General features: G+C 42.3%; 1 protein-coding gene across 1 annotated transcript in view; it reads right to left on the minus strand.

The window, feature by feature from the left end:
• The window catches only part of LOC136849652 (uncharacterized), a 759,811-nt gene that overhangs the window by 628,309 nt on the left and 113,420 nt on the right, over window positions 1-18,082 (minus strand). The window contains exon 3 of the mRNA XM_067122953.1: window positions 10,604-10,779. Coding sequence (XP_066979054.1) covers window positions 10,604-10,779 — 176 coding nt within the window. The remainder of the gene's footprint in view (window positions 1-10,603; window positions 10,780-18,082) is intronic.

Raw genomic sequence — 18,082 nt, forward strand, 5'->3', positions numbered from 1 at the left:
GCCATATGGGAGTGAGTACCATAACTCATGAACACATATCTTTTCCAGACATTATGTGAAAATACCCAGCTGTGCTGCAGTGAAATTCCTCTGTGTCTCCATCGTGCATTTTCCCATTCTGTTCTCCATTGTACATTTTTTTGTTTTGAATATTGATGTCTTGATACACCACTTCAGGAATTCTGGGTTCGTCCTAAGAAGTGAATATTTTGGAAGTGGTGTTTATTCTTTTACATACTGTATGACATTTATTGTGGTCTAGAATAGTTATGACCTTTTTACTTTGTTTGGTGACCAGGGTGTTAGTCACTGGTATTAGTTGGTCTAGAATCATTAATCTGAATGTTTGTGAATCAGAATTTCCTCTAGTGGTGATTTCCATCTATAGGGGGTGGAATTCACTCCATTTCATGATCGTAGCTTTTGCTGAGTCACTTTCGATAAATTTGCAAATACAGTAAAGTCTAGTTTTGTATATCAGTGTTTATATTTTATATATTTATTTATTTATTTATTTTCGATAGGATATTTAGTATCTACCTTTATTTAGGTCTTTCTCTTAGCTAGTTTCGTCTGGTCCTTGGCCTTTGGCCTTCGTTAGTTAGCGTAGTCCACCAGGGGGAGATCCCCCTGAATTTCGGCGGACATTGCGACCGTTCCCCAGCCTTTGCTGGATGAACTTCGCTGTCGGCCGTCAGGACTAGCCTGTCCCTTGTCCTGGCTGTCTTCGGACTTGCCTTTTGACCAGTTCCCCAGGTGGACGGCTCCGTCTTCGGCCTGCGTGTCGGGCCTATTCTCTGTTCATGCTTCTCACTCCCCCTAGCGTGCTTGGACGTGAGTGCATGTTGCCCCCTGTGTCTTAGCAGTCGTCCTTGTTGCCCTGTCGGTCGCAGCCGCTTTCTGGCTATGGTTCCTCATCCTTCTGTGGATCTCCTCCACCCTTGGATTTTTCCTAGCCTAGCAGCCATCGGCTGAAAGGTTGGACGATCGTTGTCGGCCTCCCAGCTCGGCCGCTTTGTCGCCATGTCGGCCGCAGCCGTTTTCTAGTGTCGGTTCCTCATCCTGCCTGGATTCCCTTCCAACTAGGAGAGAGCCTAGCCTAGTGGCTGTCGGCATACAAGGTTAGCCGATGTTCGGCCGCCTGTCGGCCATGTCAGCTGCAGCCGTTTTTTAGTGTCGGTTCCTCATCCTGCCTGGATTCCCCTCCAACTAGAATAGAACCTAGTGTAGTGGCTGTCGGCCGACATTCAGCTCGGCCGCAGCCTAGCTGGGTTGTCACTGTCCCTGCTTTCCGTCCGCACCCCTAGCAGCCATCTTGGGACTTTTGACACCCTCTCTGTATCTGGGAGTAATGAGCCTTCCTGGAGGTTGGTTCTTCGGAATTCCCTTTAGCGACCGCCCCCCCTTGAGGCTGTTCCCCTCTAGGCCATGTCCTTCCCCAGTCAGTCTTTCATCTAGCACTTTGCCTCTGTTGATCAGTCAGCCCGGTCACTCCCCCCACCCCTCTTTCTACAGACTGGGACGGAATTTTGAGTTCCGATTTTCAGTTTCCCCCTCCTACTTCAGTGTTTCTTGACTTCGGTCGCTTGGCACCTTGCCCCCCGGCTTCAGTGCCTTCTTACTTAATTATGAGGGATTTGATGAAGGTTGGTTATTCCCAGATAATGCCCTTCTATCTTCCTTAGCCTATAAATTAGTCATGAGCTTCCGCTAGGCTAGCTTGTCTTTATTTCTATGAAATATATTATTTCTGTGAAATATTGTATACTGATTTAGGCTAAGACTTGGGGTCTTCGGATCCATTTATGTCCAAAAAATATTCATTGAAGTTTTCTTCCTTCCAGGGAGTGGTCTGCGCCCATCTCACCTGCAAGTTGACGATACCCGACCTCTGCGGGCATGTGTTGTCGGAAGCATGCTGACTGCTCCTTCACCCGTGGCTCCGCTGTCATCTGGGACCCGGAAAAGTGTCGTGTCTGCAAGGACCTTCTTCATTCCGCCTGCTATGGACCTACCGTCCCTGAAAAGGACCGGAAGTGGGCTAAACGTGAGTTAAAAACTTGGGTACGTGGTTTTAGTAAAAATAGGAAGAAGGATCAACCCTACCTTCCTTCTGAGGAACTTAGAGCCCTCCTCTTCCCTGATGCTCAACCTTCGGCAGTGTATAATGCCACCGTCCCCTTGGTGCAGCTGTCACCCTGGGACACCATTACCTCTGCTATAGATAATTTGGATATTAATATCGAGGTCATGGATCTGGATACCGAGACCGAAGAGCAGGTGGATACTCTTTGCTCGGGGGAAGAAGCACATCTCTTGGGAGACCCCTCTGAGACTCTGTCCGGGACCACCTCCACACCTCTTCGTCTGTTTTCTCCAGCTGCCTCATCTACTGCTGTATCTGAGAGCAGTGAGACGTCCTTTGCACCGTCTCAAAAGCTCCAGCCATCCCCGGTGTCTGGGACGAGTCCGTTCTTCACTGAGACTCCCTCAGGGGCACCCTTGACCACTGCCGCCCTAGATGCCGCCCTGGATTTGAAACTGAGCTCCTTCCTGCAGTCCTTGCAGTCTCAAGTTCATGGGAAAATAGCTGAATTTTCGTTGGAGTTGTCGACTCTCAAGTCGACTATACAGACTCCTGCACAACCGGCTTCTCCATTTGGTCAGTTACCACCAGCCTCCCAACTTCCAGTCTTCAACCCAATGAACCCTTGGCGTTGTGCTGTCACCATGCCTATGGCTGGTGGCATTCTCCACTGTGGGGAAGGCCTAGGGGCCAGGCCATTAGAAGACCTGGAATTTTACCCTAGTCAAGCAGCCTACCCCTATTGCTATGTGAGGCTTAGTGATGAAGCCTCCTTCCAAGACGACACCATCCCCATGGAATCGGTGATCTTTAAGCACTGCGGCCCTAAAGCTTCTCCTGGCGGAGATGAAGAGGGCCGCTGTACCAGTGCTCAGGTGTCAGCTTTCGGGAAGAATCTCACATTTTACTTGACGCCAGACGAGATGGTAGTTCCTTTCGCCATGAAGATGGCTCAGTCTGTTTTCAAGGCCGTTATTGAGGAAAAAGCCATCCCTACCCTTGAAGAGTGCAAGCCGACCTCGCTTGTACTACCAAATGACTCTGAGATATGGAAAGGGGTCCACCTCACTTTCAGAGTGGGGAAACTGGCTAACAATTGCGCCAGTCAGCAATTTCAGGAACGGTTACCCCTACTTTCCAAAGCCCTCCTCAAAACAGAGTATGAGAGCAGAGTCCGCCTGTCAGCCTCCCTGTCTCACCAGACTGTGTTGGAGGTATTGATCAACAATAACCCGGGCAAGGACCTCTACACAGCCCTGTCTAAATCCCATGCGATCACCATGCAACGGGGCTTATATGCCTTCTGTCAGGCACGCAGGGCATGTCGAAAACATATCCTTGCCAACGCCAAGGTTCGGCATGAGCCAAAACGCCCGATCGACTCTTCTGTGTGGGGTGAGAAGCTATTCCCCGATGATCTGGTCAAAGAGATCCTCGATACCACTGCCCGGGAGAATAGAAATCTTCTTGAGAAGTGGGATGCTTCCAGTTACAAGAGGAAGTTTACCCCTGGCCTTGGGCCTCAGCCCAAGTCTGCCAAGAGTTCCAAGCTGACGTCACACCGTCAAGCTGGACCTCCTCCCCCAGCTCCTGTGTACTGGATGCCTCCTCCTCCTTACCCGGCCCCCTCTCCTGCCTACAACCCTTTCTATGAACAAGGTAAGGCCAACTTTCAGACCTACCACTCTGGACAGAACTTTCCCCAGAGAGGTGGTCACCGTGGCAGTAAAGGCCGAGGTGCTGGCAACAAACTTCAAGGACACCACCAAGGTAAATGCGGAGGCAGAGGAGCTGGACAAGGCAAACAATGAGACCCTTCTGGTAGGGGGTCGCCTAGTCTGCTTCAAACATCAGTGGACATTCAATGACTGGGCATTCAGTGTAGTGTCCGAAGGTCTTGGATGGAAGTGGAAGTCTCCACCTCCTCCCCCCAAGGGGTTCTTCCAGGACTCAACACCTTTCCTAGAAGAGTATGTTCAGGACCTCTTGGCCAAACAAGTCATCCGCCCAGCCAAGTCCCTGCGATTTCAAGGCTGTCTCTTCTGTGTTCCCAAGAAAGGCTCGGACAAGAAGAGGGTCATTCTGGATCTGTCGAAGCTCAACTACTTCATTCAGTGCGACAGGTTCCAGATGCTAAGTATTTCGCAAATACGAACCCTACTACCCCTTGGGGCATACACTATCTCCATAGATCTTACCGACGCTTACTGACATTTGCCGATGTCGTGTCGCTTCACCCCCTACCTTGGTTTCAGACTCAAGGCAGAGGCTTATGTATTCAGAGCTATGCCCTTCTGGCTCAATATAGCTCCACGGATCTTTATCAAACTAGCGGATACCATCATTCAGGTCCTACGGAGTCGGGGAATTCAGGTGGCAGCCTATCTGGATGACTGGATAGTTTGGGCGTCCAGCCAGGAAGGTTGTCTCCAGATGGCCAAGGACACCATAGCCTTACTCCAGTATCTGGGATTTCAAATAAACTTCAAGAAATCTCGTCTGACTCCGTCCCAATCCTTCCAGTGGCTTGGCCTAGACTGGAACTTGATAGACCACCGTCTGTCTCTCCCCCATCCAAGCGTCGGGAAATAACAAAGACAGTCCCTCAATTCTTGAAACAGAAGGTGACTACCACACGAATGCAAGAGAGAGTGCTAGGCTCCCTCCAGTTCGCCTCCATCACGGACCCCTTGCTCAAAGCCAGACTCAAGGACATCGAGTCTGGCGCCGCAGAGCCACCAAACGCTTAAGAGATCGGCGCGCAGTCACACCCAACTTGCAGTGCAAACAATTGAGATCCTGGACCTCATCCTGAAGCCTCTCAAAGTCGATCCTTCTTGTTCATCCTCCCCGTCAGTGGTCATCCACACGGACGCATCCTTGACGGGTTGGGGGGGCCACTCCCCCTCCCAACAAGTGCAGGGAAATTGGTCGACAAAGTTTCAGAGCTTCCATATCAACATCTTAGAAGTGATGGCCGTTTTTCTATCCCTCAAACGGCTGAAACCCAAGAGAAGCTCGTCCGTCTGTTTGGTGCTGGACAGCAATGTCATAGCGAACTGCATCAACCGCAGGGGCTCCAGGTAACGCCCAATCAATCATGTCATGATAGCCATCTTCTCACTGGCCAGATGCAGGAAGTGGCATCTCTCTGCGACTCATCTAGCAGGGGTCAAGAACGTGATAGCAGACTCTGTCGAGAGCAGCACCCTTCGAATCGGAATGGGTTCTAGATGACGCATCATTCTCTTTCGTGCTGGACAAAGTCCCAGGTTTCCAGGTGGATCTGTTTGTGACAACAAACAACCACAAGCTTCCCCGATATGTCTCCCCAGTCCTAGACCCTTGGGATGTGGGGATGGACGCGATGACTCTCGACTGGAATCAATGGGACAGGATTTACCTGTTTCCTCCAGTCAACCTTCTTCTCAAGGTACTTCACAAGTTCCAATCCTTCCGGGGCGTAGCTGCCATCATAGCCCCGAAGTGGCTGAAGAGCAACTGGTTTCCTCTGACACTGGAACTCAGCCTTCGTCTGATTCCACTCCCGGCTCCAGTTCTCACTCAGGAAGTCCAGAAGAAAATTGTCTCCGCTTCATCCTGGCTAATGAGCAATCTTCATTTGATGATTTTCTCGAATTCGCAGTCCACAGGCGCTTCGGCATCCAGAAAGCTAAAATAGACTTCCTGGAGTCTTACAAGGCAGAGGGCACTAAGGATCAATATAATTCTTCCTGGAAGAAGTTTTTGTCCTTCATCCGTGAGCAGAATCCATCTGCCATCACGCTGGACTTCTGCATCTCCTTCTTTAAATCTCTGCATGACCAAGGTTTAGCACCTGGTACCATCAACACCTGTAAGTCAGCCCTCAATAGGCCGATATTCTATGGCTTCAATATTGATTTTAATGATGGCCTTCTATCTAAGGTCCTGAAGGCCTGCGCTCACCTTAACCCTGCTAAACCACCCAAGCCGATCACTTGGTCTTTGTCCAAGGTTCTCCAGCTGGCTTCAGATACCTCTCATCATGCAGTAGACCTGGAGTTGTTGACAAGGAAGACCTTGTTTCTGCTCGCAATGGCTTCCGGTGCTCGCGTTTCTGAGATAGTGGCCCTTTCTCATGATCCTGGTTACATCCAGGTTTCGGATTCTGGGAAAGCTACCCTTTATCCACATCCTTCGTTCCTAGCGAAGAATGAGCTCCCCACCAAACGCTGGGGTCCCTGGCGGATCCCGTCGCTTCCACAAGACATCACTTTATGCCCTGAATCCTGTCTTCAGGCCTACCTCCAGGCCACTGCAGCTTGGAAAGGGGGCCAACTCTTTTGTTGTACTGCAGGTGCCAACATCTCCAAGGACGGCGTAAGATCCAAGATACTTTACTTCGTTAAGACAGCAGACCCAGACAGTGTACCTGTGGGTCATGATGTTAGGAAAGTTGCTTCTTCAATCAATTTCTTCCAACACATGGATTTTGAGGACCTTACGGGCTATACAGGCTGGAAGCCCCCTAAGGTATTCTTCAGGCACTACTGTAAGCAGATCCAAGAAGTTAAGCACCATCTTGTCGCTGCCGGGAAGGTCATTTCCCCCCAGTCTTAACAATGCTCATCTCTCATTCCATTGCCATATTCTGTACTATTATCTCCTTTATATTAATAGTTTGGTAATTTGCCTGGCCGAGTTTGGTCAGTAATGGTTACTTTATGTTTAGGTGAATTTTGGCTGACAAGTGTCATTGTCATGGAATGTTAAATTTAATATTGAATATTGTAATAAAATCCTACAAATGTCATTTGGTGTTTTCTTCCTGCATGTCCTGCTATTGTGTACCAATTAATTATCCCTATTATAATTGTATTGCTCACCACCTTGAGTGTTATCTAATTTAATGGTTAAAAGGGACCAAGTCTTCCTTCTTTACCCTCGAGACGGTCTGTTCTTCACCTTGTCCTTTTATGTATAAGGAGCTCACTCTACCCACTCTTGGTCGGTTCATAGACTTTCACCTTCGGCTTTGCCTGAGGTTCTAGTATGGTCAAACCGCTCACAGACATGCATTTCATGGAGGTTGTCTTGGTTGGATTGACTTTTCATATCACTCCCCTGACGGGAATAGTCATTCTCAGGATGGTGTTCCTAGTATGGTCAGATTTAGTCTTCTGAGCAATGCAAATTTCTCTGGTACACTTTGATCAGGACGACACAGCCCAAGCCCAAAAAACGGATTTTGACGTAGGAAAAATCTATTTTTGGGTGAGGTAGCTGTGTTGTCCTGATGAACCCGCCAGTTACAGCTAGGCCTTCCCCCCCAATTGCTCAGTAATGGATTCTCCCCAAGCAACTAGTCTGGCTTGAGGGAATGACGTAGGTCCGTCGCTAGCTACACACACTGATATCGGGAGACAATAGCAATTGTTACCCTTCCTAGCAGACGAGGTTAAATCTATGCAGGGTAAGATAGCTGTGGCTATGCTTGCATACATCCCTGTTACATACACGGTATCCGTATTGGATAGTCGCAGTGGGGGTTGGAACTCCACAGACCCTTTTGTTTTTTTCTCTGGTACATTTAGCAGTATTTATACTCTAGAAAGCTGCCTAAGGGAACCTTTCATCAGGACGACACAGCTACCTCACCCAAAAATAGATTTTTCCTACGTCAAAATCCGTTTACTGTAGTTATCAAACAATTTGTCATTCGAAGATCAACATCAAATATTATTAGAAGTCTTCAGTAAAGACTCTGTGGTTCGAGACCTGTTGATTAAGAATTGTGATCATTGCTGTTTGGAGGTAGGAAGCATTTTAGATTTCCCAAACTGTAGATTGTTCTTTTCATTTAACATATCTCTCACTTGAATTTGACCATTACTACACTGTGTACTTTATAAGTAACATGGGAGGAATTCCCATATTTTTATTTTTATGAATTTGTTTAATAAGGGTTTTACTTGACTTCCTCAGATGTTTTGCTGAGAAAGAGGTTAAAGATGTACTCTTGGGAATATACTGGGCTCCTGAATTATTTTGACCTATTGTGGAGTAACTAGTTAGAAAGAATAATTAGCTGAATATGATGGACTTTAATATGTTAGACTGGTTGGTGAACATTAGTATTCCATTTTATTTCATCACTTGTTTCTTGCAATCCAGTCATGTTAGATTATTGTCAAATAAGTTATTTTGGGTAAAGCTTGTTTCGCTGTAGACCTGAGAGAGAGAGAGAGAGAGAGAGAGAGAGAGAGAGAGAGAGAGAGAGAGAGAGAGAGAGAGAGAGAATGTGTGTATGTACAAATGTACAGTACCAGTAGTCTTTTGATGTGGTCACTATCAGGATACCAATAGATGGGACTTCTCGACTTTGTAGAAAAAGGTAAGCAATGAAATTTTCTCTCAACTGGCTAACATTATATATATATATATATATATATATATATATATATATATATATATATATATATATATATATATATAAATATATATATATATATATATATATATTATATATATATATATATATATATATATATATATATATATATATATATATATATATATATATATATATATATATATATTACACACACACACAAAGCAGTCCTCGCTTATTCGCGACGTCAATTAACGGCATTTCGGTGTTACAACGCTTGGCTAATGACATTGTTAACCAGATTTTTGGATACAGTAAGCGATTTTCAGCATTGGTAAGCAGTTTATCGGTGTCGGTAAGCGGTTTATCGGCGAAAGTAAGTGGTTTATTGGTGCCATTAAGTGGTAACAGTGCTGATAAGCGGTTTCTTGGTACTTACGATGCTGTAAACACCATTTACCATAATTATAGGCTATTTTCGGTTATTGGTGCTTGTCCGGGAATGGAACCCCCGTCGTTAAGCGGGGACTGCCTGTATATATATATATATATATATATTGGTAGCTGCTGTGAGTTCTCAAAGGCATTGCCTTTATGGTCCTGCAAGGGGCTCAATAAAACAGACCAACTACTATCAAGAATTCTCCCATTTTACCCTGTCTTACAGGAATTGCCCAGAGGATTACTATTACTTGCCAGGCCTGTGTAAGAAAACATCTACCACTGATTCCCCTGCCTTTCATCAGGAAAAGTGGGTGGTTTTGAGGACTCACAGCAGTTATCAAAAATAGGTTATTTCCTGCTTCAGACTGAGCTGGGGAAGGATGAATATGAGGGGCAAGAAGAAAGATCCAAAGAGGTTTGGTAGTATCAACAGTATGTAGAGTATTATCCCCACCTTAGCCCCTAAATACACATGCAATTGTCTCTTAGCCTTCAATTGCTCCTTGTTGAAACTCTTCCACTGCCAAGGAGATAAGTCAGTGCACTCCTCTTATGGGGCTGGAGTGCAGACCCTGCCACTGTAAAAAAAAACAAAGTGGTTGTACACCACCTTAAGTCCTTCACACCTCTGTTGGTTGTACACCACCTTAAGTCCTTCACACCTCTGTTATTTATTTTTTTTTAACTTCCATCATGGGAAGAAGACAAATACCATATACTGTACAGTCACCACCCTACTTACGAACCAGTTATGTTCCAGATGGCCATTCATATCTTGAATTGTTCATAAGTTGGTTTTTAATATAGAGTGCATAATTTTTGTTGATGTTTGCATTCCCAAGTTAACTCAAGAGTCAGATATTATACTATTTTCACTGCATTTTTAAATCATGCAGTTATAAGGAATTACTTTGGGTGCTAGAAAGGTAAAAAGAAGAAAGTCAAATTTAGAATTTTTCCATGCTTTGAAAGTTAAGAACTTGGAGACAATTTCGCAGGAGCAGCATCTGACATTGTAAGTTCATAAAGTAAACAATGCACACTGCCATCTATTGATGAAAACATACTAAATATAGAAAATGGGAATTCATCACAGAACAAGATAAATCTGGAAGACAGAAATAAGTAGGAATATTTTATGAGTATGAAAGAATATTCTCGTGATTGTAAGAGGAATACTGTACATAGTAGTTAATCTCGGAAGGAGTTAAAAGGAACATGTTCTTCTTCTTTGTGGTCTTCTGTTCTTTGCAAAAAAATTTTACTATTTTGCAGAACAAAATTTGAAATTGTGACCCTGTCTGTTCATATCTATGAATATTCATAAGTAGGGTGGTGTCTGTATTAAGGAAAAAATGGGTGGTGTCTGCATACAGGAAAAAAAGATTCAATGTCAGAGTGCTGGCTTACAATAGGTGAGTGGGGAACTCCCTCCACCTACATGATTAGCACCAATTAACCAGCTTGTTACCATGCTTCAATGACTGTTACCAGCTTGCATTAAGGAATACCCCTATATAAAAGGCGATGGTTGTATTCATGTACGAACTCAATTTTTAACTGCCCGTTTAGAGCAAACAGTAAGTTAGCAGGGTACAACAAGGAAGATAATTTTCAAGATATAAAATTACCCTTATGTAACAACCCTAGGAATGTAACTTTTAAAAACTAAATAACCACCAAAGTGACTAATAACATACCTGTTATTCGAGCATGAACATTGCCTTTGAAAGAAAGGGTATCTTTATTTTGAATCCCATCCCACACCTTCCTCACAGTACAAACCAAAGCTGCATCAAGAACAGGTAGAAGTTTAACAGGTGATGCGAGAAGGGCTTCAGCAACTTCCACATGCTCCTCAAAAAGTGTAAGGAAGCTGCAAAGAATTTATTACTGATTACAAGTCCTAAGAAATAATCTGAATTCCTGTTGCTACTAAAAGCTTCAAGTCTCAATTCATGCTAACACAAATGAAGATCTTCCAACTTGGATAAAAAAAAAAGAACACGTTTCACTGAAGACAACAAGGCTATTCAAATAACATAGTAAATGACTTACTCAATTTTGGTGAACTTGAAATGAGCCAATCAGGCCACTTAAATACTGAAAAAGATAAAACTAAAGGTAACCTGCCTAATGAGTACCTGAATTTTAGAAAGGTTTTGGATCATGCAAAACTCCTCTTATTTTACAGTCTTGGGGTGAGTGGTGGGGAGGCCAGTATTTCTACAAAGGTTTCCACATAAAGCTAAAAATCTTGAAACTTTTTCTATAACTGCATATGGCATATTGTTATACCTGTATAAGTATTATACAGTACAGTACAAGGTATAACAAAATTCCTTCTAGTTTTCGAGTTATGGGGCTTTCCCACAACTATTCCTCACAGATGAAGTGTACGATTTGTTTGTTAAGTGAAAAATAGTGTTAAAAATATGATAAGTTTTATTGATAAAGTTCTATCAAAACTAACAGCAGCTTTTTCCTGCTGATACTCAACAGCAGAGACTAAAGGAGTTCACTATCTTTGAAAACTTGGTCCATTTAGAAGCCCATATCTCAAAACATATAACATCAAGCTACCACAAATCCAACCTTTTACAACCAATTTCATTAACATTTTACACAGGCCTACTCTGTTTAATTGATGGTACCGTATATGTTGTTTATGTTTATTTCTAAATGGATTGAATTTTGGAAGTATTTTGGTGACAATAGTAATAATTCTGAACAAAAATTGAATGTTTTTTCCAAGCCAATGATATTTATTAAAAGAACATACTGTGCTAAATGCCTATTACAATATTGTAGTTTCATATTAATATCATTTATATAAAGTAATTAATTTATAGGGGTAGTACACACCTGAAATGGATTTTTTTTGGGAGGGGATAAAATTCATGCATACAGTAACCCCTACATAATTTGCATGTCTAACTCTACTGCACCCTTTATCACACCTTTCTGTGTGTGACCATGTATACATAAAAAGTTTCACTAAATGGCAAAAATGTGAATAAAACACAAAAGTGTGACTGGGTGTGCAGAGCTAAGACCGAACTGTCTGGACAGGATCACAGAAAATATCTCAGCTCAGCCAAGCTGCATACTATATGTATGCTGACTGTCCAATGAGAATGTCCCCTTACTCATGAGGGGGATGGGGGAGGAGAAAAGGGGTAACCACATGAGTCAAAAGTGGGTGGAGGAAAATTCAAACAATGAGTCAGCCTCAGAAATGCAGTTTATTCTTTCAATTGTGGTCGATGACTTTTGCTGGACTGAGCGTTACCAGTTTTGCACCATGGAAGCTCATGCTTTAGTTGGCGTTCCCTATGCCCTATTAAGTGGAAGAGGTGTCTTTGCCACAAGGTTGAACTGTGCAGTTGTGAAGTCGCCCCTTCACCCCCTCCAAAAAAGACACCTTGCAGGATACTCACCCGCCCCCCTCCAAAGACACCTTGCAGGATATCACAAATTAAAATTTTGGACAAGAAGAGGTTAGATGTGCAAGAAATTGGAAACCAAACCAATACAGTATTACAGTAAACCCTTAGTATTCTTGTTCTCATGATTCGTGGACTCACCGATTTGCGTATTTCTCTATGGAACATATATACATGTACACATTATTTGCAGAAAATTCGCCCATTCGCAGTATTTTCACTGAGAAATATTCACTGATTTCTGTATTTTCATATAATTTTCATGACTAAATGCACTTTTAGTGATAAAACTATTACCCCTTAAACGCCGCGCCTCCATTTACAAAAGTGTTTGTCGTATGCTGGCGGCGTTTGGGAGTGAGCGCCGAAGCGGAAAAAAGTAAAAAAAAAAAAAAATCACAGCACGCTTAGTTTTCAAGATTAATAGTTGATTTTTGGCTCCTTTTTTTGTCACTGCCTGATGTTTAGTATGCAACCATCAGAAATGAAAAAAAAATATCATTATCATATATAAATATTGAAATATATAACAGCGCAAAAAAAATTTCATATATAATTTTATAAAAATCGCGCTGTGAGCAAAACGGTTAAAGCTAATGAGTTATTTTTTTTCCGTTGTATTGTACACTAAATTGCGATGATTTTAGTATATAACAATTTGTAAAACGATCAAAGCAACACAGAGAAAATATTATCACAAAATGATGCATGAATTCATAATGAGTGGACATAAAAAAAAATTTTTTTCAAAAATTCACCATAAATCGAAATATTGTGCTAGAGACTTCCTGTTTATTGCAAAATGAAGATAATTGATTGAATATTACTCGAATGTAAGTGTTTTAACTTACAATTGCGTTTTTCGACCATTTCGGTCGAGTTAAAAGTTGACCGAAGGTCACATTTTTCTATTTATCGTAGTTTATATGAAAATATTTCCAAACTGATAAAAGCTACAACCATGAGTTATTTTTTGTTGTATTCTACATGATATTGCGCACATTTTCATGTATAACACTTTATGTAATGCCTAATATAAAATGGTGCGAAAATTACGACAAGGTGACTAAAGAAATTCTGAGATTTTCAGCAGTTACCACACGCGGAGGGAAGGAAAAAGTTTTTTTCAAAAATTCACCATAAATCGAAATATTGTGCTATAGACTTTCCGTTTGTTGCAAAATGAAGGTAAATGATTGAATATTACTAGAATGTAAGAGTTTTAGCTTACAATTGCATTTTTTTTACCATTTCGGTCGAGTCAAAATTGACCGTAGGTTTAAATTTTGTCACTTATCGTGATTTATATGAAAATATTTCAAAACTGATAAAAGCTACAACCATAAGTTATTTTTTGTTGTATTCTACATGAAATTGCACACACTTTCATTATAATACTTTATGTAATGCCTGATATAAAATGGCGCGAAAATTACGACAAGGTGACTAAAGAAATTCTGAGATTTTCAGCAGACTTACCGCGCATGGAGGGAAGGAAAGTTTTTTTCAAAAATTCACCATAAATCGAAATATTGTGCTAGAGACTTTCCGTTTGTTGCAAAATGAAGGTAATGATTGAATGTTACTAGAATGTAAGAGTTTTAGCTTACAATTGCGTTTTTCGACCATTTCGGTCGAGTCAAAGTTGAATGAAGGTTGAAATTTTGTCACTTATCGTGATTTATATGAAAATATTTCAAAACTGATAAAAGCTACAACCATGAGTTATTTTTTGTTGTATTCTACATGAAATTGTGCACATTTCCATGTATAACACTTTATGTAATCCCTAATATAAAACGGTGTGAAAATTACGACAAGGTGACTAAGGAAATTCTGAGATTTTCAGCAGTCACCGTGCACGGAGGGAAGGAAAAAGTTTTTTTCAAAAATTCACCATAAATCGAAATACTGTGCTAGAGACTTTCCATTTGTTGCAAAATGAAGGTAAATGATTGAATGTTACTAGAATGTAAGAGTTTTAGCTTACAATTGCATTTTTTTACCATTTCGGTCAAGTCAAAATTGACCGTAGGTTTAAATTTTGTCACTTATCGTGATTGATATGAAAATATTTCAAAACTGATAAAAGCTACATCCATGAGTTATTTTTCGTTGTATTCTACATGAAATTGCGCACATTTCCATGTATAACACTTTATGTAACGCCTAATATAAAATGGCACTTGAAAATTAGACAAGTTGACTAAAGAAATTCTGAGATTTTCAGCAGAGTTACAAAATTGCAGATGAAGGAAAACGTCTTTTCAAAAATTCACCATAAATCGAAAAATATTGTGCTAGAGACTTTCCGTATGTTGCAAAATGAAGGTAAATGACTGAATATCACTAGAATGTTAGATTTTTGCTTACCAAAAATACCAATAATATATATATATATATATATATATATATATATATATATATATATATATATATATATATATATATATATATATATATATATATATATATATATATTATATATATAAGGTGCTTTGCATAAATAGACTAATGGGAAATTTATTTAAGTGGAACAAAATTAAAGTCTTTTTGATTATCCTTTATTGTTTTCGAACATGAATGTATTGCCACAGGTTAATAGATTAATATAATATAATAACAAAATTAATATAATGCTTATTTGGTTTAATAATGCTCAATACAAATACTAATTGCTAACTCTGCAGAAAGACGCCTACTGGATTTTTGAGGAGAACACAGCAACGATTCTTGTAGTTCATTAGACTTTTCTAAGCTGGTTGCAACAACTGGCCTACCTGCTCTTTGAGCATCACTTACACTTCCTGTGGATTCAAATTTTCTAATCAAGCTTGTGATATTTTGGCTTTGCACCCTTGGGATGTTAAATTCAGCTAATAACAATCTTGCGGTTTCAGCACCATTTTTATTATTTTGATAGTACAATTGAATTGCTTTTACTCTCTATTCCTTTGTTAATCTCATGGTTGTATAAAATATCTGAAAAAAATGAAGATTTAGGAAATTAATTAAAGAAATAATAAAGAAAATATACATTATAAGGTATAAAATTAAAAAAGGTGTTACTTATGTTCACTTGCCTGTATATATATATATATATATATATATATATATATATATATATATATATATATATACACATTCATACATACACACATATATATATATAATATAACAATTTTTAAGGTAAATTGTATTTTCCTAACTATACAAACCCGAGGTTTTTACATTAGAGATACTTTCAGGCGTAGGCTGGAAACGGCCGTTAAACTCTTGAACAAGGTGGTTAGGCAGTAACTACCTCCAGGTAGGCGGGGATACCCGCCTGCCTGGATGTAAACATTCCAGTTTGCCTTTATTATTAGGTACAGATTGAGGGGTGGCATGAGGTGGGCATAATTGTAAGGACCTCGGGTTTGTATAGTTAGGAAAAAATACAATTTACTTTAAAAATTGTTATTTGTTCGACACAATATACAAACCCTCGGTCCTTTACATTAGGAGACTCACTGATTGGAGGAGGAATCTGAGAAAGTCTCTCTGAACTGACTGGAGTTCACCACCTTGTCTTCCCTCCTGGTCGTGAGAGCGAGGAAGGGAAAAACTGCCTCTGACAAAAGATCGGGTTGTAAGAAACGTAACAGGATCAGTTGTCAGACTTCTGGGTCCCTTTGCATGAAAGAGGAAACGTCAGTTCATGCAAAGTAGGCTGGGAAGAATTTGACGTCGGATGACAATAAGGCAAATACAAGCATTGGGTTGTCTCATAGTCATGGTCTCCTTCCTCCCCTTGCAAGAGGAACAGTGGGGTTGCTTCTATTAACCTGAACGGAAATAGAAATCAGGAGCTCCTGTTATGTGCTTATCTGCCTCGATCGCCGGTCCAGCTTGTAACGGCATGTCCGCTCCCTGCCCGTGGGAAGAGAGCCAGGATGGGGAGAAAGAAGAGAGGCAGTCACTCAACCTCCATTCTCCCCATCACAGCCATCAACATAGGCGAGATGCAATCCTGTCCTGTTAGGGGAGCTGGATAAGCTACACAACTTGTTGAGCAGCCACCACAGGACCCAAGGAAAAAGTGTCCAGGACTTGTGTGCAACATCCCGGAGGTAGAAGGAGGTGAAGGTAGTCTGTTGGGACCACACGCCCGCCTTCAGCTCCTGTGGTACCGACATATTCTTCCGAATGCGAGGATGGGCCAAGCCATCGACTTTGTGAGCTCTCGGGTGAAAGGTACCGGTGCATCGTTGCCATCAGCTGCCAAGTACCTCCTTGATCGGCTTCACAAAGTCAGGAGGAAGATGTGTCCTCAGACACTTCTTCCTTGGGAGAGACAGTACTGGCGAAAACGTTGATGACATCCAGGTTAGGAATGTCAAACCTTTCGGAAGTACCACAGCTCCCAATAGGACAGAGTAACGAATGATCTGGATCATCGATACAAAGTCAAAGGAGGAGGGGAACAAGAAGGACTCGAACCCGACAGTTGATGCCAATGGATTTGGAGTCCACCTCGACGACATCCGAGAAGGATGATCCCCACCCTGTTCTTCCATCTTCTACGCCAAGGCCAGGGTAAGATGAGAGATGGACCTAGAGGGCATATCTCTCTATCCGACGACTCTTGTAGGGGCGAGTGCAGAGCACGGACAGGAACCCTAACGAGTGGCATGCCACCCAGGAAACATTCCCTGGGACAGCATGATTGAAGAAGCTTCTCGTCCGTAGCTAACTCTCGACTAAGGAGACGAAGGCTACTTCAGATAGAAGACTAGGTCGCAAGGGCCTACATTCTTCAAAACTGAAAGGGAGAAAGCAGCCCTTGGCGGAGAAGGCGAGAAATCCAGACTTGACGAGCGACTCTGACCCGACAGAAGTTCCGACAACGACACCACCAGCGAAGACGGATCCAGTCCCTGGGACAGTGTTGCAGAGGACTTCAAGGGATATCCAGCTATATCCGTTGCGCTCAGCGAAAAGCCTGTGCTTGCAAGGAAAGCTGGAAAGTCTCCCAGTCCTGAACACACAGGGATGTACTGCCTCAAGAACCGCTTCCTGTGTAGCAGCACAGGAGGATGGGTCAAGCGAATTCTTCTTGATGCCTTGGCAACCAGGTCGGAAGAAGGGGGGAGTCTTAAGTATTTGTCTGTAACTCGGGGTGAGCAATGTTTGTGAACCCCTAATCCAAACGGACAAATCGGGAGGGAAAAACGTTGATATCGAGTTTTCACCAAAAGACAGCATGCCTCAACAGAGCGGCCCCTGGTCTGGTATGAGGGAGCGAAAACACTACTGACTTGTGTGCAGGTAGGCAACAGAAGGGCGGTAGGGATTTCTCAGTCCAGCAGTCTCTGCATGAGTCTTCGTGAAGAAAGAGTGAGCAGCATGTTCTGTCCCGATCACTCAAACCCGAGGCCAAGCTTGCCTGCCAATACATCCCCACCGGGGATGCATCTGGTTAATTGAGCTGTCAGTGTGCAATAGAACAACACTCGGTACCTTCAAATGTCGAGATAAAACAGGGGAAAACGATTGCCTCCTGTTTGTCGACAAAAAGTCACTATTGTGGTTTTATTGTTCAATGAAACCAGTGAGTGCCATAAAACCCATCCTGGATTCTCGGACGGCCAAAAGGCTGCCCTGAGCCCAGGAAGAGTGACGGAAGGTACTAATCATCTCGGTCACTGCACAAATTCAAGACAAGGTCTTTACCAGTGTGCGCCTATTCCT

The sequence above is a fragment of the Macrobrachium rosenbergii genome, chromosome 21 (genome assembly GCF_040412425.1).
Source record: "Macrobrachium rosenbergii isolate ZJJX-2024 chromosome 21, ASM4041242v1, whole genome shotgun sequence".
Lineage (NCBI taxonomy): Eukaryota > Metazoa > Arthropoda > Malacostraca > Decapoda > Palaemonidae > Macrobrachium > Macrobrachium rosenbergii.